This window comes from Podarcis raffonei, chromosome 10, assembly GCF_027172205.1.
Source record: "Podarcis raffonei isolate rPodRaf1 chromosome 10, rPodRaf1.pri, whole genome shotgun sequence".
NCBI classification, from domain to species: Eukaryota; Metazoa; Chordata; class Lepidosauria; order Squamata; family Lacertidae; genus Podarcis; species Podarcis raffonei.
This window is the reverse complement of record NC_070611.1, coordinates 28,075,952-28,103,331: the sequence shown is the minus strand read 5'-3', so window position 1 is coordinate 28,103,331 and position 27,380 is coordinate 28,075,952. Positions and strand designations below refer to the sequence as shown.

Sequence of the window (27,380 nt, the reverse complement as noted above, 5' to 3'; positions counted from 1 at the left end):
TACTTCTTCTACCATAAGAAACAATGAGATGCACTTTGTTTAATATTTATCCTGCAAGATCTCTCTTGAGATTCAATTGATAATCAATGTGTTTTGGCAGACTTGGCCTAAGTACAATTTGACAAATTTAGTGTTTGTAATTTCAGCATGCCCAACGTGTAATGACTTCCATGGGCTTGTGCAGAAAATTATGGAGTTGCAAGATATTTTAGCCAAAACCTCTGCAAAGGTAACAAGTTCTCAGGTTGCTGTTATTTTTGCTTTTTTGTGTGTGGGTTGGGGTAAATTGCTGGAACCATTGCTCTATTTAGGGACTTGTACATATGAATGCACATATGTATATTTTTATGGACTCTTGTATAACACTTTGCTAAATATTTATTTGTTCTTTGAATAAAAAACTGAACCAAAATCAATGAAAAATATTCAGAACCACTGATTGGCATACAGTGATACCTCTACTTATGAGCACCTCTGGTTACGTATCCTTCAGGATACGCACATGGCAAACCCCAAAGTATTTTTCCGGGTTTTGCTGCATGCACATGTTCAGAAGTGCTCAACCACACCGCACGCATGCGCAGAACAAGCACTTCCAGTTGTGAAAACCTTGGGATCCAACTGGAGCTCCGGAACGGATCCCGTCCACAACCGGAGGTACCACTGTATGAAGATTTGTTGTTGAGGTTACCTATGGGATTAGTGGCTGTTAGATTAATATAATTCTAGGTTAATATAATTTTAATTACTGTCTTATGTATGATGCTAGAATGTCTTAGTTAGTAATTTACTTTATAATTCTTGATTAAGACAAATGCAATATTAGTATTATAACATGGGAGATGCACAAAACATTTTCAAGGTGCTCCTGAAACCCTTTGACCTTCTTATATTTTTAGTGCGCAAAGCAGCATTCCTGGATGTTGTGTCTATGTTAATGTGATAATAATTTTACTACACATGAAATACCTGCAACTACTTAATTATGTCCCGAAAATTATACATCAAAAGTTTGCTAAGGGCTAAAAGTTTCATTGTGGAGGAACATTCCTGCTAAAAGTTTTAAAATGAATAAGCGCATAACCAAAATAATAATAATGATATATTAGAGTGTAGGTATTGTCATCACCTCAGGAATGTACAACATTATGGTGCAGTGGTTAGAATGTTGGACTAGGACCCAGTAAGTCAGGGTGCAAATTCTCATTCAGTCATGAAGCTCGCTGGGTAACCCTAGTCCACTCAGTGTCTCAGCTTAACCCACCTCACAGCTTTGTTGTGGGGATAAAATGGGAACTAAGAGAACAATGTATGCCACCTTGAGCTCCTTGGAGGAAAGGCGGAACAGAAATGTATTGAAATAGATAGATGATAGATAGATAGATAGATAGATAGAGGGATCAGGCCAATGGCCTATGGAGTTCAGCATCTGTGATATCCTGTTCTCACAGTGGCCAAACTGATGCCTGTGTGAAACATGCCAGCAAGATCTGAGAACAGCAACTAGTGTTCAGAAACACATTGCCTCTGACCATGGAGGCAGAGCATAATCTACATTATGTCTAGTAGCAATGGATAGACTTATCCTCCATGATATTTACACTTAAGTTCCCTCTAAGCAATCATACCCCAATGCCAGAGCTGTGAATATATCTCAAACTAACATCGATCACCACAAGCACTATGCATTAAAAACCAGTTGCCACATATGGCTCTGGGTTGCAATTATCATCAAAACAATCTATTTATTATCTGTAATTTTCTGAATGCATTCAGATAAAAAACACATATGTGGAGAAATGCTATTCTCAAAGGAAGTCTTTTCCATAGAAGAGATCTGTATGCTCATTCCATAGATAGCTCCATTGGAATTAATGGGGCAGCCCATAAGCACAAGAGAGATAAATGCACACATTTATATCTAGACTAAGGGATAAAACACACAGTCATTCTTACAGCCGTATTCTGAGTTGTTAAGATGAGGTGAATTATATTCAAACTTTGCATTTTTGTTCTTAAGTGTCTGGATATTTGTTTCCATATTTCACAATTTCCTTTTTTGGCTTCAGTAGTGCTTGATGATACAGGATGGCTTAAATTGTTGTTATAGTTTTAGGTAAGCCTTTTCACAGTTAACATGTCCCTCTCTGTGCAACATGTACCTAGTTGTCCCGAGCTGAGCAGAGGATGAATAGGTTGGATCAGTGCTATTGTGAAAGAACCTGCACTATGAAGGGTGCAACCTACAGGGAATTTGAATCATGGACAGATGGCTGTAAGAACTGCACATGCATGGTATGGCTGTAAATTGCGTAGAAATTCAGGGACCTGGTTATGCAGCCTGCTGAAAATGTTTATGCATTTTAGACATGAAAAGCTGTCAGATTAAAAATAAATTTGTGTTGGAATGAATTTACTTACCTACATTGTTCTTTATGCATTATGTTGCATGTTCTGTAGAAAAAATCTGGCTCTTGCCTATGTGGGGGGTGGGGGTGAACTGTTATGCCCAGCGCTGGAAGGCGAAAGGAAGTGTTATGAAGGAAGATTGGCATGACCAGGCATATCTTTTCTCTGACTGATGTTACACTGAACAGTGGGCTCAAGGCTCAGGTTGTGGCACAGTCCAGTAGGAAGGCATATTGCCCATTAGTTTGCTAGGGCTATATAATGAGGGGCCCTTGAAAAGGACTCAAATGTGTTCAACTAGGTTAAATTTATGTGCGACAAAATGAGTTTATATATCATGGCTCCGGTGCAAAAGAAATACATAAACTATGGTCTTTGGATCAGGTAGAAAGTACATATCCACTTCTGAAGTATAGTGTGTCTGTTTTTAGGGTTCTGTTTTATTTAATAAAAACATATTTCTGGAAAAGAAACCTCTCATCCAGTTTCGAGCAATTAAAGTATTTGGAAACAGTAAAAAAATGCAGGATGAAGCAGGATGAAGTGGCATATAAATGTGGTGTTGAAGTGCAATACCTTAACCACAATCCAAAGCTCTATGCTTTTCATACCAATTGGGCCACACAATGCCTTGTCGTTGGGGCAAGGGAGTGAGGCCAAAATTTGATGCCCCTCCAGCCCTTGTGCTGCCTTCCCAAAGTCAGCTAAGCAAGGTGCCAGGCTTTGGGAAGGAGGCACAAGGATCTGGCAGGGTCCTAGAGCCATCCCACCTCCTTTCCAAAGATGTAAGAGTGCTAAAAGGCTTTGGGAAGGAGGCTGGAGGACTCTAGGACATTGTCAGAGCCTTCAGGCCTGCTTCCCCAAAGCCCAGCGCCTTGCTTACCTGGTTTTGGGAAGGCAGCATGAGGGCTGCAGGGTGTGTGTGTCAAATGTTGCTGAGTGACGCCAAAAGAGGTCCTTGGGCCATGTGCTGGACCACCCTGCTCTATGCCATTCTCATGTTTGGGAATGCTCTACGGGAGTGGGAAACCTTTGGGCTCAACATATTTGCTGGACTACAACACCCATCATCCCTGTCCATTGGCCATGTTAGGTAGGACTGATGGGAACTGAAGTCCAGCAACTTCTGGAGGGCTCACAGAGTACCAACTATTGCTCTGCATTTTGTGACTAAAGCATTTCCAAGATTGAAAAGAATAAGGCAGCTTATACAGAACATATCCAACTCACTTTCTTATAAGAATGCCTCATTGCAGGCAACTTTTTTTACAGGACTCTGATATTATTTTTAAACATGCATAATGGCTGTCTTGTGGAAATTATTGGGAAGGTTTTATTCAATAGTGTTTTTATACTTCAGAGTAATCTTCCAATTTGTTCAACTGGCAGAATGTCAGGATAGCAAATGATAAGTTTTAAGGACAACATTGCATTGCTGTCACTAGATAAAGAACCTGTTATGTGTGTATCAGAAATCTATGTAGATAGAAATATAAAAATATATATAGTATATTGATTCTACCTTCACAATCAAGACAAGAAAAATTGTGTATTCGGTATGAGATGTTATCTTTTTAAAATAGCCATTTATCTGACCATTTATCTGACCATATTCTGTCAAATTATTTCAAAACAACCTTTTGTTGCTTCTAGAATGGTACTATTCAATGTGAGGCACTGATCTGCTCGCTTTCTGATTGTCCTCTTAATTCTGCTCCTGCATATATTGATGACAAGTGTTGCAAGGAATGCCAACGTAAGTGGTTGTTTTTCATAGATGTTTTGATGTCTCAACATTATAACATTTCTAAAGCTTACATCCTATGCAGTAGTCTCCAGCTTGGATGGGACCATATTGTAGGCATGATTTATTTAAAGATAAGCATTTGAATACCATTTCTTTCAACAGGTGAATAAAGGTATACGCTTAGCTCTCTATTGAAACCAATGACACTTGCACTAATGGCTAGATTATGACTGTAATTACTTTCTTCATAATTACTTACTGCACTGGTTGCCTATCCGCCACCAGACCAAGTTCAAGGTTTTGTTATTGACATATTAAAGCCCCAAACAGCTTGGGACCATGCTGTCTAGCAGACTGCCTCCCCTACACTGGTTCATGTTGATCTTTACGATCATCAGACGAGACCTTGCTGGCCATACTGCAGCCAGCAGAGTGCCATCTGGAAACCTCTTGGAAATGGGCTTTTTCATTTATAGCACCAACACTGTGGAATACTCTCCCAAAAGAGATTCAAAAGCCCTATCTGTTGAATGCTTGATATTTTTTCCTAAAAATCAGTTTCTTACCAAGGTCTGTTTGGATGTTTGAAAGTACCTATCCTGTCCAGTGGCTGACTTTCTGTTTTACTTATGGGCTTCCAGTTAATCTGGTTTTCCTTTGCATGTCATGTTATTTATACTTTATAAATACAGAATGCTAAGCAAAAATGCCAAAAATGCTAAGCAATATATACATTTTCCAATAAATGGCCAAATGTAACCAATTTTAGTTTTAAATCTCTGTGCAATCCATATGAATTATGGGAAGACATGCATTTGGAGCACAAAGAATTAAATGTGACTTTCACAACTAAAAAGAGTTTCGGTGTGTAAGTGTGTGGGAGGGGGTGGGTGAGTTGCTGTTGAAGCTGCAGCTAACAGTGCAGTGCCAACTCCCTAGAGTTTGCATTAAGTGACAGAGATCAGAGCATTGCTTATTTCAGTTATGCTTCTAGCAGGCAAGTTCTCAAAATGGTCTTTAAAAATGCTTTTGTATTGTCTGACATTTTCATTAAGTGTTTTAGTAAGGCTGCTAAATGTGTGAATGGATGCAGTGAATGCTGACACTCCTTTAAAGGAAGCAGCCCAGAATCAATTGATACACTAAACAAAGATGCTTTTCCAGCCATTATCTTTTCATAAGGCTGTGTCTTCCATGCTTTCCATGGAAAAGGTTCCAGGTTCAGACCATGGTGCTTTAAGGTAGGGCTGGGAATGACTCCTCCCCATTGAATCCCTGAAGATCCACTGTCAGTGTTGACAGGGCTGAGCTTGATGGACGAGGGGTCTCACATAGTATGAGACAGCATCTTCTGTATGTAATATACAAGTATATGTACATAATATAATATCCAGCTTCCAGACCTTACAGCTATTGGATTGTACCCAATGTTAGTCCCAACTACTAGAGAAGACCCATTGAAATGAATGGATCAAAGTTAGTCATGTCCATTAATATCAATGGGTTTATTGTGAGTGGGACTAGCAGTGGCTACAACCTATTGTATTTAGCATACAGCACTCATACATGCACATGCAACATTTTTTTTAAAGTCCGAGATACTTCAAATGATGTGTCTAACAGTAATGAATAAATAACGAATCATGTAAGTAAATGTACTATGAGCAGGCTATTAAACTTTATTCTGAGAATTAAGTGGTACATGAACTCCTGAGCATTTATAAGATTCAGATTCCTCCATACTTCAAAAGATGAGCCTTCCTGTGGTGCAGTGGGTCAGTGTACCTGGCTGTTAACCAGAAGGTTGGTGGTTCAAGCCCACCCAGGGACAGCTGTGGGAGGGATTCCTGCACTGCAGAAGCTTGGATTAGATGACCCTTGGGATCCCTTCTAACTCTAAGATTATATGAAATAACTAATAATTAATTGCTATATGAAATAACTAATAATTAATCATTCTCCAGTGGCAGAGATGCAGTAACTAGATTGAATATAATTACCTAACTGAATGTGATTGGCTTGTTTCTGAATTTCTGAACTAATTTCAAGTTCATATCACTGACGAATCCTTAAATATTTCAATATTTCAGAATTTTCCTTCTAGGTAATCTTTGTTACAGCTGTCAATCTCCTTCCAGACTGCATAAGTTCTTGATTTCATTGCAGTGCTGGCAAAGGCAGTGGAATCATACCACAACTCAGAATACAGTAGTCTATAATCATAAAATTCAGTAGCAGATGGGCTTTACTCCTGTGTATGAAGACAGGTATTCATAATTAGCTATAGCTCTAGAATAAAATAAAATTCCCAGTAGCAGTTCTGTGCACTTATGCTGAAATTTATCATATTTGCTGCAATCTTTCAAGCTCATAAGCAGGTGGGCAAGCGAGTCTAGGGGCACTGAGTGCAACATAGTGTTTCAGCAGGTGAACTAGCTGAGAGAATGGGCAATCTAGTCAGACAGGGCTATTCACAGTGGGAGACAACCTCATTGAGCAATGTATATGTGTGAGCCAAAGAAAACAGCAGCTAGAGAGAGGCTGAGGATGACAGAGTAATTGGAAAAATGTAGGTGAAATTAGATGCTTTTTGGAGGCTGCAGGAAGTTCATTGGTTTAAGGATAGAAAACCCAGCAGGCATGTGTTTGCATTGCCTTCTTGTGAGAAGTAGCTGTATGCTTCATTTCTCCTAGAGAAACATTTTAAATAACTGGTTTCAAACCACTAGAGAAGTCCTTAATGCAAGAAGCAAAGGTCCAGTTCATAAAAAAGGCATCAGTGGTGTGTTTTATCACAAAACACAGTAAACCCTGACATTTTGCGGTTTGAAATTACACCTGTGAAATGAGGTGGTAGGTGTGTGTATTAGGACAGTCTGGTTTTCAGAATGCTTTGTTATCAAATAGCCTTACTTCATCCATAAAGTGTTCTTCGAGAACCAAACTATAAAGCTGTGCATTCTGCAAAAGAGGAATGTTAGGAAATTCGGGACCAAGTATCAAGACCAACAAGAAAAGAACAATCAGTTATTTGAATCAGATATGTCTACTATAATTTCATAGCCAAAACACACTGTATCCCTCAGTTCACACAAAACAAAATACATTGGATATGGGCTAACCAAAGTTAAGCACTGTAAAGTTGCATTTGAGCCAAATGCCTTTTGATTTAAGACTGTTTAGCTCTATTAGACTTTAGTGGACTAAATTGACACAGATTCAAATAATTGTGCTTAATTGTATTGTGCACAGTGCTCAGAAGACTACTTTAGTGATCAGTGGAAATAATGGCTAAAAATAATGACCACTTTGGTGAGCTGTGATATGATTAACTCAGTAAAGGAAATGAGCATTTTCTTTTCATATCACTACAAAATGGTAGGGAAAAGCAGAAATTATAAAAGGGTCTATAAATGATAGGTTAGAATCAGACGAAGGGTTTAGGTTAGAACAAAAAGAGAAGTTACGCACATTGATTGTTCATTTTTCACCAGATTTTTGTACAGTTCAATAGAAAATGTTGCAGATCTGCATATGAGATTCCTTTTTACAAGGCTTCTTACAGACAAAGCTGCTAGATTTCACTTCCTTCTCTGCGTGTTTCTCATTTATGGCTTTTCAGACTCCCATCTGTAACTAGTCGTGGAAGTGTGAATCTACTGAGTTTTGCAGTGATGCTTTTTTTTTTTTTTTGCGGTGCAGCAAAGCCACTGGCATTATCCAGTGCCTTATTTGTGTCAAAAAGAGATGCAGCTGCTTCATTATTTCCCTACTTGCCATCCAAGAATTCAGACTTTCCTGGGCTGCACTTCTTTGATCAATACTTTACAACAAATCGTGATGTCTTTGAGAAAGTCATAATGCAGGCTTGTAATGGAGGCTAGTAAAGTGGAATAGAGCACTCAAGGAAATGTCCATATAAATTAGAACATGTTATAAGAGCAGATTGGATAAGTGAGTGGTAAGACGGCCTTTGAAAATATGAAGTCACACTAAATGTTCAGAAAAATTTAAGTCACTCACCTGCACATGGATGTGGTATTCCCCTAGGGGGAAAAAACATTTGTTCTTCTCCTGCTTGCCTCTGCAATGGCTTGCACATCCTACCACTGGTTCAGGAATGTTCAGTGCTAATTGCTTATTACTCAGTTGCTGTGCAAAAGCTACAAAGAATAGCAGTAAACTTGTCAAGCATTCTAATATGGAGAAGTTCCTCCATTGTGGAGATAAAATTGATAAAGGGTTTCAACTCTCTTATCGGATTAAGAGGAAAAAGCAGACAACAGTGTAATCCTAATTATGCCTACTCAGAAGTAGGCTTTATTGATTTCAGTGGGTATCACACTTGGGTAAACACATATAGGATTCCAGCATGAACTATGAAGAGACTGTGGCTTGAACGCTGACTACCAGATATAACCTCTACGGTTTTTATATTTGCATAGTCAACTGATCAAACCTACAGTACTTGGTATTGAGTTGACTTGGTCCCATTGTTGTCACAGAATCTCTCCAATGTAATGCCCTAGCTAAATTGGCTAGATCCAATGGCTTAATTATTTATGAACCCTGTTCCCAAATGTGTGCCAAACCTACTTTTGCCCTCCAAATTAATTTGCATCATGACAGTAAACTCAGCATATACTGTACTCCCAGCTACAAGCTTGATTTGGAAACACTACAAGCTTGACTTGGAAGAGAACCAATACGACCATGTAGACAACTAGGATCTTTGCAATCAGGGTAGCCACTCTCTTCTCTTCTCTCCCCTACCCCTCCTTTTATGCATAGGCATCAAAATGCCTATGGAGCTCAGATTGCCGAAATGTGCTACTGTACTCCCACTATTTTTCATGGCTATACCCACAGTGCAGTAGTCTACCCTCAAATATATTTGTGACAGTTGCTAGACCCAAATTATATAGAAAATAGGTAGTTTCTGAACCAGTTTAGTTAAAAACAAAATACCTTCCATTAATATACTACTACCACCAACACTTACTCTGAACTAAGGCTTCAAGCTAACTTCCCTTATATTGAGCTATGGAGGGGTTGGATTGAGTGGTGCTCATTTGCTTGCTTTTGCTGGCTCAGCTGGCTGCCACAGATGGAGTGACACAAACTTTCTTTGTGTCACTCCATCTGTGTGTGGAGAATATGTGTGTGGGTAGAAGTCCTGTTTGTGATGTCTCTCCCAGTGGACACTGCTGGAAGGTAGTCCCCAAAAGCAGCATTCTGAAGGCTGGACTGTGACAACACAGGATTCATTGGATCCTGAGCCAGTCTCATTGCCAACACTGGGACCAATTAGAATCCAATTGCTTCACCAGCCTGGAGCCAATCTGATTACCCACCACCTCTTTCACCTGCCAAACGCTGTAACAAGTGGGATGCAGATGGCCCAGTAGGGAGTTAGGATTGGTGTACCACTTTGGCTTCAGCTAAGTCTTGGTATTCTTGAGAAACAGGTAGGAATTGGATAAGATGGTTCAAAAATACATCAAAAATACATTTTAATGTATTTTTAATCTTGGTTGGAAGCCGCCCAGAGTGGATGGGGAAATCTAGCCAGATGGGCGAGGTACAAATAATAACAACTTCTCCTCCTCCTCCTCCTCCTCCTCCTTTTCCTTCTTCTTCTATTTTTGTTTGAATGTATCGAAATTTTCAATCCATTCTTAAAGTATTTGCCTTTGTGTACTGGTTCTGGTATCTACAGCAAATAGCGTTGTCAGTATGGGAAATTGTGTGAACATACAGAAAAGATCTTATAATGCTAATTAAATAACTTAGAGTTATTCTGTTTTGCTGCCTAAGGTATAAATAATAAAATACAATGTTTAAGGAAATATGAATTCATTAAGACAATGTAGCACACATATATGAAACTTGTCTTCTTTAAGGAGTTAAAGGATCATAATATTTGCATTATTTTGCCAGGGGAGAATTAAAAATATCATCATACAGCAAATGTGCTTTAGGGGTTTTTCTTTGTTTTCTCCTTTTAAAGAATTTATAATTTATTTTATGTCTAGATGTTTAGCTCTTTTCCTCTTCATTTCACCCTCACCAGGGAGTTTGCAGAATACAAAACTCCCTTCAGCTAATTATTACTGTAATTTTGTTTCCTGTGCATAACAACGTTTAAGATGTTTTAAGGGACAGAGTTTTCATATTGACTGGGAAATGTCATTTTAGCAATGCTCTAATGCTGTATTCTTAATGCAGGTTAGTTTACAGTCCTAACCCCCCCAGACACACCCCCAGACATGCAAGCACAGATATGCAGCTATTTCAGTATTCCCCAGCAAACATTTATTCATATTCGTGTAGGGAGTTCATATAACTAAAGCTGCTGCATAGACCAAACCCAGAAATGCTGTGACTGGCTGTAAAAGGTAGACAATATACTAATCATTCAGAGTGACTTACAAGTGAAATCAAAATCCAATAATGAAAAGCCCCTGTCAGGATCCTTCCAGCTGGATAGCAGATGACTCTTTGGGAGGGAAGGGATATTTTACACTTTCTATTACCATTTTGTTGAGCTTTCAAGACAAATATATAGTTATTAGGAAGGGAACGAGATAAAGCTGGCCCTGTTCTATGTTCTATACAACAGTTTAGTGATTCTTCTGATCATTATTTACTGGAAGGTATCTGCCCCACCCCATCCCCCAAACTCTAAGGAAATTTGGAACTCCACAAATGGTAACATGTGAAGAACTCTTCTGTGTAAGGGACAGGATTCCTTCTGCACACATGCAAATAATAATTAATAATAATAATAATAATAATAATAATAATAATAATAATAATTTTAAAAAACCACACACTCAAAAGTGCCATGAAGAAGCATAAATTCTTGCATGGGGCTTTGCTGGTATTTCCTATACCAGCTTACACAAACTTTTTTGTTTTTAGAGAACATTAGCTCAAAACTGTCATTGACAATTGCATGTTTTTGTTTAAACCTACATATACTATAAATGGTAGGATTCGTGAAGCAAATTAGTTTCTCAAGCATGATGGTTTTTCCATTGCAGCTGTAAAGGGCACCTTACATTGTTCTGAGAAAAAACACATTTTTTTCTGGTTTGCAGTTTGCAGCATCTGTTTTTTCCACTTACCATAGTAAGTGGACGGTTGGACTCTCTGTAGATAGGCAGTGATAAATGGCAGTGATTCACCCTATATAATCACCACCTTTAAAAATACGTTGGTAGACACTACTAATTCTCAAGCTATGTTTCTAAAATAGATATGGATTATTATGTACTATGCCTCATGTAGGAAATCACCAGTTAGTTACAGTTTCAAGCTGTAGTCCCTTTCCCTTTGAACAAACATTTTTAATTCATTCTTGGAACTGTAAAAATTTCTTTTCCGAAGTGAGTTTATAGATTTAGCCATTGCTACATCTTTTCAGGCAATTGTTTTGTCATCCAATAAACACACAGCAGTAGCTCAGTCAGTGTGGGGGATCAAAATGTAATTTGGCAGTTATGTTTCAGAGAATGCATTTTTTAAGTGCTCGCATTGTAGAGTCGTACCGAGAGGTCGTGTCAGCTTCTTTGTAACCCAGTGTATCTGGGGGGGGGGGGAATCCCACCTAGAGGGTTAGCTCTGCTGAAGCAAAATCTCTGTGCCTGCTTCTTTCCTTGTACCGCAGCCCTACATAACACAGACATTACTTTTCAGGGCCACTCAACCCTCTTGCAAGGATTTTGTTTTTTAAGGGCAATATAGAGGGGAAGAGAAAGTTGAGTTGCATGAATTGCGTTCTGGTTGCACAACCATTGAATGTGACTCTTAATATTTACTTATTAAGAAAATACTTTCTCCTTCCTTCCCCAGCACGGAACTGCTATGTGGTGCAGAAATTTTATGCGTGGAATGTGGTTGCATGAATGACAGGAGGCATAATTTTGTCGGTTGGTGTCCTAACTGATATGGGGAGTAGCACACTCCCCATGTTTAACCCACAATACTTTCTAAACCCTTTGATGGCTTGTGTTGGTAGTCTGCTTTCCCATAGGGATACTCAAGGTAGCCAACAAAACTTGGCATTGCTGTCAGCAATTATACCAAATAAGTATATTAAAAATAGAAATGTTAGGATGAAAAAGCCCTAATAGTGCAATAAATAATAGAGGACTGGGTGTTACTGGGAGCTGATAAAGTCCTGGGGCCACAGCATGGATGTCAATTAGATGGTGGAGCTTGCCTCTCCTACTTAGAAGTCACAGATATCTGCTATGTCAATAGGAAATATTAGGTTACCTGCTTGGAAGCTGAGTGTTCCAGGCAGATGCTGGATTGTTCATGCAAAGTTTTTGTAACAGAGAAGGGGGAAACCTAGCAATTATCCACAAGGCTATCGTCTTTGCTGATGGAATTCATTATCATTTGTCTTCCTCAGCACCCTCTTTAGATCTGTTCTTCCTTAATATTATTATTTAAGTGACAGTTGAGTCAATCTCCCTGTGACAAGTTATGTGCTAGATTGGGACTAATGCTTGTGTAACATTAGGAAAGCTTGGGAAAGGGCTGCCTGAAAATACCCCATAATTATTATTTTTCTTGACATGCCACAGAAATTCCTTGCCCTAAATGGTGTTTAAATGTGAATGTCAATAGAAACTGGTGTTCTAATTAAAGAACAATGTATAAAGATAATCTCACTGCATGCTAAGTATAGATAGCAACAAAAAAAAAACAACACCCCACAAAAACCCATTTATAAACCAAAGTTTTCCCCTTTGCAAACAGCTTTTAAAACAGGTGTTATTGTTTTTATATATTTTAAAAAATGATGTAATTGTTATGGCAACGCGTTTGAGACTAAAAATATTGGCTAGTGAGCAATTCCTTAAGTGTTTTATTATATTCTGAGTACCCTGAATATTATGCTATATAATATTCTAAGAACAATATACAGTATATTCAATCTAACCCCAACAGAGTGCACAAGGCTAATTGACAAATACTATTTGCATAGCTATAGGGCACATGCTTAGCTCTGTTGGTTTAATTTTCAAGGTAATGCTGGAAAAGGCTTCAATCTGGAACCCTATTGAGTCTCTGAACACAAAGCTAGATGGGCCATTGGCCTATTTCAGTATAGGTTTGTAAACCACAAACCAGCTAAGCAGGTGAGGTTTGACGTAAGCAAATATATTTTCATTTATAGCTTTAATGGAATGCTTATCTAATTAAGTGGATGTATATCACTTCAACAAGTTTATAGAAACTGTATCTTATTACTAGAAAAACCTGTGTGTCTATAAGGTGTTTGGATATCAAACTCTTTTTGCTTACCTACTATCTACAAAATTCCCCAGGGAAGAGCCTTCAGCAAATATCTGTTGGGAGATTTTGGAAGTGAAATTTCTGGAAGCAAGCCTGCAGCTAGGAGCTGTCACTCACAGTTTTCTCCTCAAAGCACTAGGGCAAGCCTTGTGCCACTGAAGAGAATTAGGGTTGATCCAGTGCAGTGCTTTAGAGCATCAAGCTGTCATGGTCACTTTTAAGAAAATTCAAGAAAATGAGTTATGCTAGACCTTTTCACCAGTAGGGTGGCTAATCCTGTTCAGCTGAATATCAGTGGAACTAGGCAGTAACAGATTGTTGTAATAATTATACTTGTTCTTCATGTTGCCTCTCCCCTCCATATGGATCACACACCACCTGAGATTTCACATATCTATCATGCAGATAGGAGAGAGGTCATAGGGTTATTCATATGCTGTGAATGTTGTACAGGTCAAGTGCTTGGAATTGACATAATCAAGACATGCCTGTTCCAAGTACATCCATCTAATATAGAGAGCTGCAGTGAGCAGAAGCTGTTTAAATACTCAACAATGGAAATAAGGAAACAGAAATGCAGTACTGTATTCAATACAATATATAACTATCAGGTTGTTTTTGAAGGGCATGGTAGTGCAATCTGGGCATTTCAGCATATATTCACTGTACAAACTATGCCTAATAAGGTTGCAATGATTTGATAATTAATTTGGCTAGAATCATTAGTCAAAAACACTTTGATTCACTAAAACATTCCTCACTGATTAGTGCCACGGTTTAATGCGATCTGAACATAGATTTATCGCTGAAAAATATAAACAATGGGTTGGATCCAGATTTGTTATGCAATCCCAAATATGTATACTCAGAAATAAGCTTCACTGAGTTCAGCAGGACCTACTCTTGGGAAACGGTGTATGGTGTGCTTAAAGTAGATCAACATGCTATGCTCAGTTAAGATAGCTCCACAGCTGAAAATAGTGTATCTGGTGGCCCTCAAAAAACATAGCTGGTCATTTGGATCTTTCAGATCAAATAATTTTAGGTGAGGCATTTCAAGGACAGTAAACCAATTTTCTCTTGACTAAAATGACATTGCAAATGGGCTATCTCTCACTCAGTGGCTACATTTAAGAAAAGCCCACTGTCCTGTTATTTCTGTGATATTTCTGGAACAGACGTTAAGATGAATGAAGATAAAACAGCCCAATAGGGAGTTATCAGTGACAGAATAAACACATTCACATTCCTAGGAGGGATGCCGACAGGCATAAATGAAATCTTCACTGGACATTGCACTTACATACTTCAGTTCAAGATGACCTGCCTTTCACCCTTATTTCCAAGGTCAAAATACACAACAAAATCCTGTTGGCACAGGAAACTGATACATCCAGGCTTGTGAAATTTGCAGTTAAGAGGCAGAATATATATATATATATATATATATATATATATATATATATATATACTCTTTAAAAGGATATAGCTACTACAAGTCGGGAATGTTGAATAGAGCATTCCACATCTTGCTTGAATTGGAAATGGAACTTAGTGTAATCCATCACTTGGCATAGATGCATAGCTGTCAACGTTTCCCTTTTTAAAAGGGAAATTCCGTTATTCTGAATAGGATTCTTCGCAAGAAAAGGGAAAAGTTGACAGCTATGCATAGATGGTTCCAGTAATGGCACACTGAACAGGAGAGGGATGTTGCTTATACTGTACTAGATTTCTCCATGTACAAATTATCTGAACAGACCTTCTAAGCATATGGATGCATGTGAACACATAGACAGTCCCCCAAAAGAAATATGCAACCACAGACAATCACATGTCACCATAGACAATCACATATTATGTTGGCATACATGTAGTAGAAAATACAAGAATACTATACTTGCCTGCTCCTTTCCATCTATGCTGGTAGTCTCTGTTACTTACCTGGGATTCATAAGATTTTTTATTTTAACAAAACCCCAAAATGCTTAAAACTTCAACAACAACATTACCACTATTTCATTTCTTTTTCAAGAAAAGACTGAAGTTCTCAAAGGTCTTGGGATTTGGCTTTATTATTAGTATGTATTAAATTTGTATACTGTCCTTCACCTGAAGATTGCAGGGCAGTTCACAACTGAAAAATACAAAATGAGAACACATAATACACAATAAAATGAAAACGAGAAGCAGACCAATAACCCACAAACACATTTTTAAAAGCCATAAAATCAGCCGAGGGCCTGGTTGAAGGAAATCATTTTCACCTGGTACCTAAAGATATGTAAAGAAGGCACAAGGTGGGCCTCCCTGGGGAGAGCATTCCCCAAACAGGGAGCCACCACAGACAAGGCCCTTTCTTGTCTTGCTACCCTCTGGACTTCTCGTGGAGGAGGCACATGAAGACAGATAGGAAGTCCACCTCTAAAGCATCCCATTCATGCTCTGACCTTGAAGCCAGTTATCCCACAACCGGTCACTTTTCTATCTAATTTACAGTACCTATGTTTCTAAGTGGCCATTACATTATGTCTAAGCTTACATGATCTCGCATGCTCTGCCAGTGTCTTAAATATGAAATATACTCAGGGTATTTAATGTTAAAACTTGTGTACCTAAATTAAACCAAAGTTTTGTACTGTTTTCAATTCTGCAGCGATATGTGTGTTTGAAGGCAAAACATACTTTGAAGGTGAAAGAGAAACCGTACGTTCAAACTCAGGGGATTGCGTTCTGTTTGAATGCAAGGTAAGATCACTGTTAGCTTATTCTCTTCCTTGTAATGTGCCCTTACCCATAGTTAAACCTGACAAAAAATATGGTAGCAGTGGCTTTGATGTGTTTTGCCAGTTTTTATACCAATCTTAACTGAATATATATATATTTAAAAATGGGGTTCTATGTAAGTTTAAGTCCCTTAGTAGTATGCTTGTTTTGCAAGACAAATGTTTTGGAAAAGTGGGGTGTTATTGAACAAGAGAATGCATAAGGTTGCTGGTAATGTCGCTGCACAATATATTGCACAACAGTTGCACAAACAGTTTTTGCCATTGCAGCTGTTGCATAGGATTTTTTTTGTTGAACATTATTATTAAAACTCATCTGACACAGCAGGATAGCCCATACCAAGGGTCGGCAAAGTTTTTGTGGCTTGGGCCAGTTCATGGTCCTGGAGACGCTGCGGTGGGCTGGAGTGTGTGCTTGCGCAAATGCTATTTCCAGTGCTCCTTCTGGCACAGAGGATGTGTGTGCAGCTTCCCATTGGCTGCAGGAAGCTCCTGCAGCCAATGGGAAGCTGGCCAGAGCTGCAGGAGGCAGTCCCCGCTCTGCTCTGCGCCGGTTTAGCGCAGCGCACGGGAGCTGACTGAGCAGGCAGTGGGGGTCCATGGGCCAGATAAACAACTCCCATGGGCTGCTTGTGGTCCATGGGCCTTAGGTTGCCAACCCCTGGCCCATACACTAGCAGACAGATGATGTTGGATACGGTCCTGTTTTGTTTTGATTTCTGTTATCTGAGGAGAAAATTGAGAGCAAGTTTCTTTTTTTTTTTAAATAAATGTTTATTAAGGTTTTACAAATCAAAAGATTCATCATTTCAAATATATCATTACCATAAATGAAGTTCACATAAAAAACAGAAACAACAAAAGAAACAAAGATATATAGCAAAAAAAGAAAAGAAAAATAGGAAAGAAGAAAAAAGAAAAATCCACTTTCTTAAATTTATAAAATTCCATACCCCTCTGTCTTGACCTCCTCACATCCCCCTTTTTTGTGTTCCTCTTTATTCCAATCAGGTTCAGCAAGTTCAAAACCTTATTTAAACCATACTTAGTTTTATATTCTTCTAAATATTATGTCCCAGTTTTCCAATTGTTTTAGCCCATACCTCATCTTATATACTATGACATAATAATGTTCTGTTCATTAACCCCTTGTCCTTTTTAACATTCTTCTTTTCGTTCACATTTAACCAAATCACACAAACCCTGTTACCTTCACTTCCCACATCATATTAACACTCAAACATTTTGCAGTATTTTTGTAAATAGTCCTTAAACTTTTTCCAGTCCTGTTCCATCAGTTCTTCTCCCTGGTCCCGGATTCTGCCAGTCATTTGAAAATTGAGAGCAAGTTTCAAGCCTGCACCTTCCACTCTGCCATTTCCCTCATCATTGGTAGAAATGAACAGAATAACCAGGAAGTTCTCACATTTTGGACCTGATCCTTATATATAAAATTCACTTCTTTATAATTATAACTAACTAATAAGCTCTGCACCACCCTAGTCACATTGTGTACAATATTTCACTAACTTTGTAATATTGTTTCATCATAATTATTGAAAGGTTGAGCAATGTGGGATTTTGTTAGTGCTTTTGCTTTTACTTTAAACCTGAATTTTATACAAAGTTTCTTCCTCCAAACAATACTTTCCTGACATATGGCTATTGACTTTTGTAGAGAGAAAAAAAAGAATATTGATAAAACTGAGATCAGCTTATTTAAGCTTCTGGATTGTTGTGAGAAAGGAACTCTGAAAGAAAAATGAGTTTTGAGTTTCTTCTATCTGTAGCAACCTGCTAGTAATCCATATCAATGAAAGCATCTGTCCTTTAAAAAAAAACTTTTTGAAAACATTTTAGGAAAATTACAGCAATTTGGGGTAGAAGGGAAACTATTCTTAGTATTTTAATTAAACATTTTGATTCATTGCGTCTCTATGGTTTTGCGCCTATGGATTTTGTTATGAAGTTGGATGATGACAAAAAAACCTGGCTGTTGAGTAACTTACACTTTCTAGTTGCATTTTTATTGCATGCTTTAAATCTGCATATGCACTTAATTTTGTTTTTTTTTAAAGTACATAATGATCGTTCCCCCCCAATAGGACTACAAAATGCAGCGTATAGTGAAGTCAGATTGTCCCGCCTTGAACTGTCCAGAATCTCAGCAAATCTCCTTATCTAACAGCTGCTGTAAAGTTTGTAAAGGTAAGGCAAATGAAAGAATCTACTCGTGCAACCACGCGGGGAAATGAACAGCTGAGATACATAGACTGAGTGAACTGGGGCACATTTATATATTTATTCATTTAACCCAAAACCGATCTCCACGTGGAAACCAAGGTGTGGGATCTAATTAATAGAATGTGGCTGAGCCAACCTGTGAATGGTTCCTCTACTTTCTCTCTCAAGCATCACCCTCTCAAGTGAGTAAAAAGGCCTACCTGATCCATCCCATCTTTGGGGCCCCAGCAACTCTAGGCAGATGTTACTTGTTGGTACCGAAGGTGCTGCCTAACCATGCCGCTGAGCCCCACATTAGGACTACGCCACTTACCCTTAAAGATGCCAAACCTAAACTGTGTCATAACTACCTGCACCTACCTTATAAAGGTAAAGGTAAAGGGACCCCTGACCATTAGGTCCAGTCGCGGACGACTCTGGGGTCGCAGTGCTCATCTTGCTTTATTGGCCGAGGATGCAGGCATACAGCTTCCGGGTCATGTGGCCAGCAGGACTAAGCTGCTTCTGGTGAACCAGAGCAGCACACGGAAACACCGTTTACCTTCCTGCTGGAGTGGTACCTATTTATCTACTTGCACTTTGATGTGCTTTTGAACTGCTAGGTTGGCAGGAGCAGGGACCGAGCAATGGGAGCTCACCCCGTCGTGGGGATTCGAACCGCCGACCTTCTGATCGGCAAGCCCTAGGCTCTGTGGTTTAACCCACAGCGCCACCCGCATCCCTACCTTATAATGTGGTCAAGTAACCTCTTTAAAGACCATCCCCCCTTTAAGTTCCAGGCTACCACATCAGTACAGAGCAGGCAAAACAAGCAGCCCAGCAAGGCCAATCCGCTCACTGGCAAAAAATCCACCCTCAGCGCCCCAAAAACAACTAGCCAATGCCTGCACTGTCTATAGGGTGGGAGAATAGGTAGAAGAGGATGCCAGAAGAATGAGGTGGGCTTAAATAGCCCTCCCACCCACTCCTAGTATCAGTGTTGCATGCCTCTGCACATGGAAGTCACTTCTCAGGCCTCTACAGTTCCTGAGCAGCTGCAGCAGCTGCTTGCCGCCACAACTGCTTTGAGCATGGTGACCGTGGGAATGCTGGAAAATGAAAAACTTCTCATGTATCTGATAAAACGAGCAAACATTTAAGCCACAATAGATCTATGAATCTTCAAGGTGCCGCAATACCTGTTCTGCTGCCTCAGTATACTAACATAGGTTAGATTTTGAAAAAATCCCTTTGAAAAGTATCAGCCGGTGACTGTCTGAGGATGGAAGGGGAAGAAAGCAATTTGTGGCATTCCCCCCCCCCCCACTCCTGCAGCACTCTCCAACCCCCTATGTGTGTGGGACACTGGGGCAGATTTAGAGGGGGGGGGCTTCAGGAGGGAGGCGGGATTGCTGAAAATGGCATCCTTCCATGTTCCAGCTGCTAGAAGCAGGACTGTTGCAGTCACCTAAATAGTAGGGAACATATGGATCGCTTCCATGCTGTTCCTGCTGGGCTGTGATCGTGGCTGATTGTGTGTACTTCATAATAGCTGTAGTTGCTTTATCAGTTAACATGGTTTGGTTTGCTGATAGAACACCGAATTCCCACTTTAATGTTGTTCACTACGTAGAGTTAAAGGAGAGTTAAAGGAATACGGAGGATTATAGTCTCACATTTATCACATGGCACTTTGAACAGATGGTGTGTGCCCTGATTTGCAATGCAGGGTAAAAGATAAAGGTATTCTCTGGGGTTTTCTTGTCTGCTGTTCTCATCCAGGGCGATATTGGTTCCTTCAAAGCTGTGAACAGTTGCATCTCCCCCCCCCCTCTCTCACACACACACTTCTGGTTTTTCTAATAGATAAACCATTGCAAATATGAAACAAGTTCCCAGTCTCCTGGGTTTCACCATATACCTGTGTTTCAAAAAAGAAAGCCACATTCGGTTCCTGGGTTATCCAGGCACCAAGTATGTAATTAGTGAAATCAGACATAAAAATTAAATGAAAGAATATGACAGAAACTGGATAAGATCTTGGCTATCCTATCTATTGAAATAAACTCAAAAGGACATTTTCATGGATGGATTTAAATTATTTAAATGGCTCTGAGGGATATGTTCATTATGATATTTCTTGATTATTCATGGAGACCACACAGGCTTGAGAAGTGTAATTGGCAGGTTTCATGCTTGTTATCAGAACATTCCCATGTCTGTGTGTGGGGCAGCTTGAATTTGCCTGTCAGGAGCTGCCTACAGATCTTATCTCTGAAAGCCTAAATTAGTATATAATTAATCTCATGTACTTGCTCTCTTATAGTGCCGCATAGCCACAAGGAGCATATTGATCAATAATGAAAATGTAACCGCCATCTCCTGTGATGCTCAGGTTCTGACACAAACTGATAGAAGCCAGGAAAAGTCTAGCCTAAGGCTAATACTTTGTCCTTAACTAGGGCTCCTTTGTGAGGGAAGACAGAACAGGACAAAGGCTGCCATAGGACCAAATACTGCTATTCATAAGCAAATAGAAAAGCCATAAATGCTGAGGGTGACATACAGATTGGGAACAAAGAATGGCTCTTAGTAGACATTCTTGCTTCAGAATTAACTACTAATTAGCTGGCTACCCCTGCTGAGGAGCACAGGAGGTGGCTGGGCAGACAACATACAGCTTCCGAGTCATTTCTGGTAAGCAGTGTTATTGTCCCACAATGGCAGCTGACAATTTCTGCTTGTGAATCACTTGCACTGACCATGGCTGTCACATCCTTCCAAGTGTTGAGGACCATTTTACTGAACATTTGAACACAATGAGAAATCCAGGAATGTAAGAGGTGGGAGGAAAGAGAATGTACCACTTAGAAGGATGTTACAGGTGACATCACATGCATACTACCCATAAATGTTTTCTGCATTTGCCCATAGTGACTTGCCCATGAATGCCCTCGGAGATTTATGGCTGGATAAGGCTTAAAACTGGTGCCTTGCACTTCAAAACACTAGAACTATTACATTTCTCTTTAGCGTTGGCCATTGTCAAGAGGTGGTAACTGTTAATTAAAGACAGATAGTTGAATTCACCTATGCTATTTAACTAGATTATATACCTGACACGGATGGTGCTGTAGTCTAAACCACTGAGCCTCTTGGGCTTGCAGATCAGAAGGTCAGCGGTTTGAATCCGCATGATGGAGTGAGCTCCCATTGCTCTGTCCCAACTCCTGCCAACTTAACAGTTCGAAAGCAGGCCAGTGCAAGAAGATAAATAGGTACTGCTGCGACAGGAAGGTAAACAGAGTTTCCATGCACTCTGGTTTCTGTCATGATGTTCTGTCGCACCAGAAGTGGCTTAGTCATGCTGGCCACATGTCCTGGAAAGTTGTCTGTGGACAAACACTGGCTACCTTGGCCTGAAATAAGTGCCGCAACCCCATAGTTGCCTTTGACTGGACCTAACTGCCCAGGAGTCCTTTACCTTTTTTACCTTTTAGATTATAATGATGATAGCATTGATCTGGGTCAATTGAACATAAATTTTCCTCTTGAGCTTTAGAAGCCTTGGTTTAGTTCTCACAGTGGCAACCACCAGTTCCAGTGTTTTGATAATCATAATCAAGTTAGCCTTTGCCAACCTGTGTAGTTTTGGACCATTATTATTATTTATTAAATTTGTATACCGCCCTATACCTGCAGGTCTCAGTGCTCTGTTAGCTGGGGCTAATGGGAGTTGTGGTCCAGAAAACCTGGAGGGCCCCATGTTGGCAAACACTGCTCCTAAGTACTTGAAAATGATAGAGGTTGCAAACTATAATGCTTGTTGAGGAAGAAACTACTCACCGGTCCTGCTAATGAGGTGCTAGGCTCAAAGTATCAAGAGCAAAATTCAGCTGGTGGGGTATTGTTGCTCACTTGGCTTCTCAGTGCTATGTGTTGCTGCCAGGTACCAAGAGGGAAAGTGAGAGGAACTGGAGGCAGTGGGGAGTTTGGTATGGTGTGGAATGGTTCAGCTTCATCTGCACCACACCAAGCTGCCTGCTGCCTCTCTTCCACTCTCAGTACGCAGCAGCAGTGAATGCCATTAGAAAGCCAAGTGAGTAATACTGCCCTGCCCTGGCAGCCACTACCGAATATATATTTGAGAAGTCTTTTTTAAAATCTGCTCCACTTGCTAGTGGGGAGGAGTTGTGGTGGACTGTGTGGCCACCCACTCCCCACCGGGATGCGGGGGACTTTGTCTCCCATTGCCTGGGGATCCCGACCACGTCAGATCCCGGCCAGCCAATCCGCTGGTCGGGGGCGTGTGGCTGGGACAGTTTAAACCGAGGAGCGAGCCAGAGGACTTCCTCTTTGGCTCGCTTCCTCAATCACCCGCCCTTCCTCCCTATTTCGCAGGTTAGGCACTGGCCTTGCTATGGACCTCGGTTGGTCGCCTTGGTTGTCCAAGGGGCCTGGTAGGAATTTTTTCCACTTGGCAAATTGGCACTGTCCACTTGGTTTTCGCCTACCTCGTAGCAATCGTCACAACTTTGTTAGGGTTGCGGTTAGGCATTGTTTGACCTTGTGTGGGGGAGGGGAGATGTGGCCATCACCTGCCCCTCCATGCTTAAGGGTATTCTGTTAAAGGAATCCGGGGGTGCTGATCTTGTCCGAAGTCCGGCTGGGGGGCTAGGGCCTTGACACGACCCCGATGGGAACACCAGGGGGAGCTTGAGTTGGTTCGCATCGACAGGGCTCCTCCTACCAGTGGTTTACCCTTACCGAACTTCCTGCACATGGGGAGGAGTCAGATATAGTTGGGTCCAATCAATGCCTAAGCCAATACCGCTCACATTCTGTAATTCAATAAAGTTGTGGCCAAAATTTGCCCAATAACATAAACCTAATATCCGTGTCCTTGTGTCAGTTATTTCCAACGAGGGGGTGGCTGCGGCGTCTCGACATGCAAATACAGAAATGGCCATGTGGCCCAAGAAAGACAATGAATGGATATACGTAAGCTTCAATCCTAAAAGGTTAAAATTAGTTGGAATTGTGCTGCTGACTTCAGAAGGAACTGAATAGCCTACTTCAGTTGTTTAGCATTTCTAAGCATCATTTTTACTTACTTTTAGGCCACGACTTTTGCTCTGAAGGACACAAGTGCTTGGAGAATTCTTTCTGCAGGAACCTTGAAGACAGGGCTGTCTGTAGCTGCCGGGATGGATTCCGAGCTCTCCGAGAGGACAATGCATACTGTGAAGGTAATTCTTTGTAAATAAATCTGTTTCAGGTATAATAATTAGTGTGGATTACTGCAAAAAGTATGTATTAATTCACAACTTGTCAAAGTGATGGGCTCATTAAATTCAGGGGACTTAATTTAAAGCATATTAATCAGCTGAAGTAATTATCTCTCCAATTAAGGTTCTCCCTTTCAAAAAAATAATAATCTGATCTGCGTCAAAGTAATATGTTAATACAACTGAATTCTTGATTTGGAAATTAATATATTACTATAGTTTATACTTTCCCCCATTCAGATCTCACTCAGATAAGCTAAACTTTGAATGTGTCATTTTAATATAACTCCTGAGTTGTTACACCTCTTAATTAATCCCCAGGTATATTTATGTTACCTTAAAGGTTGTATAAAGTAAGCAACAGGAGATAGATTTAAATATCTTGTGGTAAGCATCATTTTAATAACGAATATCCCATCTAAAAGATGTAGCATTGTTCCCATAAGGGGGGAAAAGATGGTGGTTCTCATTTGCCAACTACAGGCTGATGTGCTGGAAAGCACATTGTTGCTTTTACAGTTTCTTCAAAGTTCCAGGCCAGTTTGTGATCAAGGCCAGATGACATGCATTCTAAGGCATTCTGGTTATTGCCTGATGCCTTTTGATGGAATGAGTTCAGCTATGAGTCAGCAAGTATTGAATATGGAGGATGTGTAGGTGCTTCTACGAACCACCTCTCATATACTTGGCTATCATATGGAGAAACATTATTGCTATGTTTGGCCACCTGAATACTCTGAAATAGAAAAATGCCAAGGCATTGCAATTATGAGAGATATCCATTATCTTCCTTTCCCACCACCATTTCCTCCTGGCAGGGCATGCTGAAGTAGAACAGCATGTAACTAAATATTTCCTTCTCTATTAATTACAAGTCTGTAAGCAATTACTTTGTCAGGTGAAGCTGGAAAATAATTGCATTTGAAAGCTTTATTTTGCAAGATCTGTATTAAAATGTAGCTAAGCATGAACAAAATAATTGGTTTTACTTTTCAGGACAAATAAAATAATTATTGGCTTTTATCATTGCAATCCTGGAATAGGTTGGGTGTTTTTTGTGGCGGTTGTAGAAAACCTTTGCCCCCCCCCCATGTTGTTGAACACCCTTAATCCATGGTCATTGGCCTTGCTTGTTGGCACTGATGGAAGCTGCTGTTCTGCAACATCTGGATTGCCAAAGGGTTCCTCATACCCAGAGGCTGCAGTTGTAGTCACTGTCAAAATGCTTTCTGCACTATAAAGCTGAAGTTCACTTCTGAGTAGAGATACATAGGGCTGTACTGCGTGTGGTCTATATTATGCAGTTATAATTGTTTGTGGCTGTTGAGATTGTTAATAATAATAGAAGGAATGTGCTTGATGCCAGCCATGAAGGCAAATGGTAAACCTATTTTTCCACTAATGAAGCATTTTCTAAAGATTCAGTGAGAGATGAGAGGTAAATCAAACATGCCAGTGAAAACAGTGGCAAGACTTGTATCACCTGTAGAGTTGATAATTTAGTCATGGTTTTGAAATGCTTGTTGGCTTTTTAAAAAAGGATTGCATAACAAAATCTCCAAAAATCAGCACATGATGCTAAGGATATTTGCATAGGAGCATGTCTTATTTCTTTAAGTGGGAATTTCTCCCAGTAAATCTGGATGATTTGAAGTTGGTATAATAAGTGATATTTACTGCCTTAACTTTCATTAGCTCTAGTTTCTGAACAGAATGGACAAATTGGGCAATTTTGATTTCCCCCAGTTTCTTATATTTTCAGTGTATATTTTCATATTTCTTTCTTTTCAGTATTTTCTGTTCATTATTTTAATGTACATTTCTGCTAATACACATTTCAATATGCGATGTTACATATTATATGCATTACATATTATACACATTTTTGCAAGCAATTTCTCCTAATAGTGTACATTTTTTTATGTTATTTTCACTAATTACCCATTTTTGTGGAAACTTTCCCCTGACCTATGTACTTTTGTGCAATTTCTTTGGCTGGGGTATTTCGTTTCAAAATTTGGAGAACTGTGAATGTCAGAGGATAGCTATGTTTCTGTTCAATTAAATATAAATTGAACCAAATTTCTACTGCATCCCTACTTCTGATTACCTTGTTGAGAGCTCCTTGTTATTAAATGCCCACTTCTGTTTTTCTTGCTGTTAGCTGTCATATCTTCTAAGGCAACATCTGTATTCACCTGCCTCCTTGGCTAATTAGGTGCTGTGAATAAATTTGCCCCTTCCATTTTTTAACAGCTACTTGTAATCTGGCACAATCTCTTGCTTTCTCATACTACAGATCATAAGAAGGTGAATCTAAATCCCTTTACGTACAGTGCCATCAAGCAATTGTTAATTTGTACAAAGGGGGGAAAAACATTTTCAGAACTGTTGCTATAGTAGCTTGTTTTAGATATTCAAAATGTTATGTCTTAATTAAAAATAAAATAGATAGAAACTCCACTGCATGGGAATTGAGCCATTAATTTCAGGTGCGCCAACTCTAGGGGCCAAGGTGTCACCCCGGAAGGCAATCTCTATGCTGTTTGAAACCCCATTTGTTCTATGTAGTACAGTATGTCTTGACAAATTTGTCCTTTATAATGGGAGGCAGTGTGATTGTTTTACTGATGTCTTTTTAAAGGTTTATGGTGATTCTGAGTACATATTTCTGACAGAATAAACCTCATTTTCAGTTGACTGCTGTGCAGAGTTATCTTTTAAAATTTAATGAGGACATTCAACCGGTGGTAAATTTCTGCCCATATCTTCCAAAATTGGGTCAAGTCTTATTTACTAGCTGAAATAAATAGATGGCTGGATTTTATTTTATTTTAAAGGCTGGGTGGGGAATTGTACTACTTCACAAAAAGCAGTTCTAAGGAGCTCACACTCAATATTAGTTTGTGATTCCTGATTGATTTAAAGATTCCTGCATCTTGCTACGGTTGGTGATGCCAGGGGTTCTAATAGATGCCTGCACAGTCTGAAAGCTGGTGCACAATTTGCTACAGCACAGTTCAGTTTCCAAAATCCCAGCCCTGTGTTCCTATGCTACACCTAGTTGAGAGGAGAGCTGCCTCCTGGGACATAGACACAGTTCAAAATAACCATGGCTGTCTCACTGAGCATGTATTTCTTCAAAGCTTGGCATTTTGGAAAGGTCAGCTGCTGAAGATATGAAGAAAGAAGTAGCAAGTTGTGTATCAGTTTACAGTGGTACCTCTGGTTACGTACTTAATTCGTTCCTAAGGTCCGTTCTTAACCTGAAACTGTTCTTAACCTGAAGCACCACTTTAGCTAAAGGGGCCTCCTGCTGCCGCCACCATGCAATTTCTGTTCTCATCCTGAAGCAAAGTTCTTAACCCGAGGTGATATTTCTGGGTTAGCGGAGTCTGTAAACTGAAGCGTATGCAACCTGAAGCATATGTAACCCGAGGTACCACTGTGCGTTTATATTGAGGTATCTCCAATTGATCAGAGAGAGTCCCAGAGAACAATAACCATTAGTGCCCTGTGTGTTGCAGCCACTAGAACAGAAAGGATGCTTGATATCATGTGAATGGATGAAATCACTCAGCAAGCAGGTTTTCTTCTGCTGCTTTGTACTTTCGC

General features: G+C 39.8%; 1 protein-coding gene across 2 annotated transcripts in view; it reads left to right on the top strand.

Moving 5' to 3' along the window:
• NELL2 (neural EGFL like 2) overlaps positions 1-27,380 on the top strand; it is a 108,113-nt gene that overhangs the window by 31,471 nt on the left and 49,262 nt on the right. For both annotated transcript variants that reach the window (XM_053404684.1, XM_053404683.1), the window contains exons 7-12: positions 147-229; positions 2,167-2,295; positions 4,063-4,165; positions 16,125-16,216; positions 18,360-18,462; positions 23,598-23,726. In XM_053404684.1, the coding sequence (XP_053260659.1) occupies positions 147-229; positions 2,167-2,295; positions 4,063-4,165; positions 16,125-16,216; positions 18,360-18,462; positions 23,598-23,726 (639 nt within the window). The remainder of the gene's footprint in view (positions 1-146; positions 230-2,166; positions 2,296-4,062; positions 4,166-16,124; positions 16,217-18,359; positions 18,463-23,597; positions 23,727-27,380) is intronic.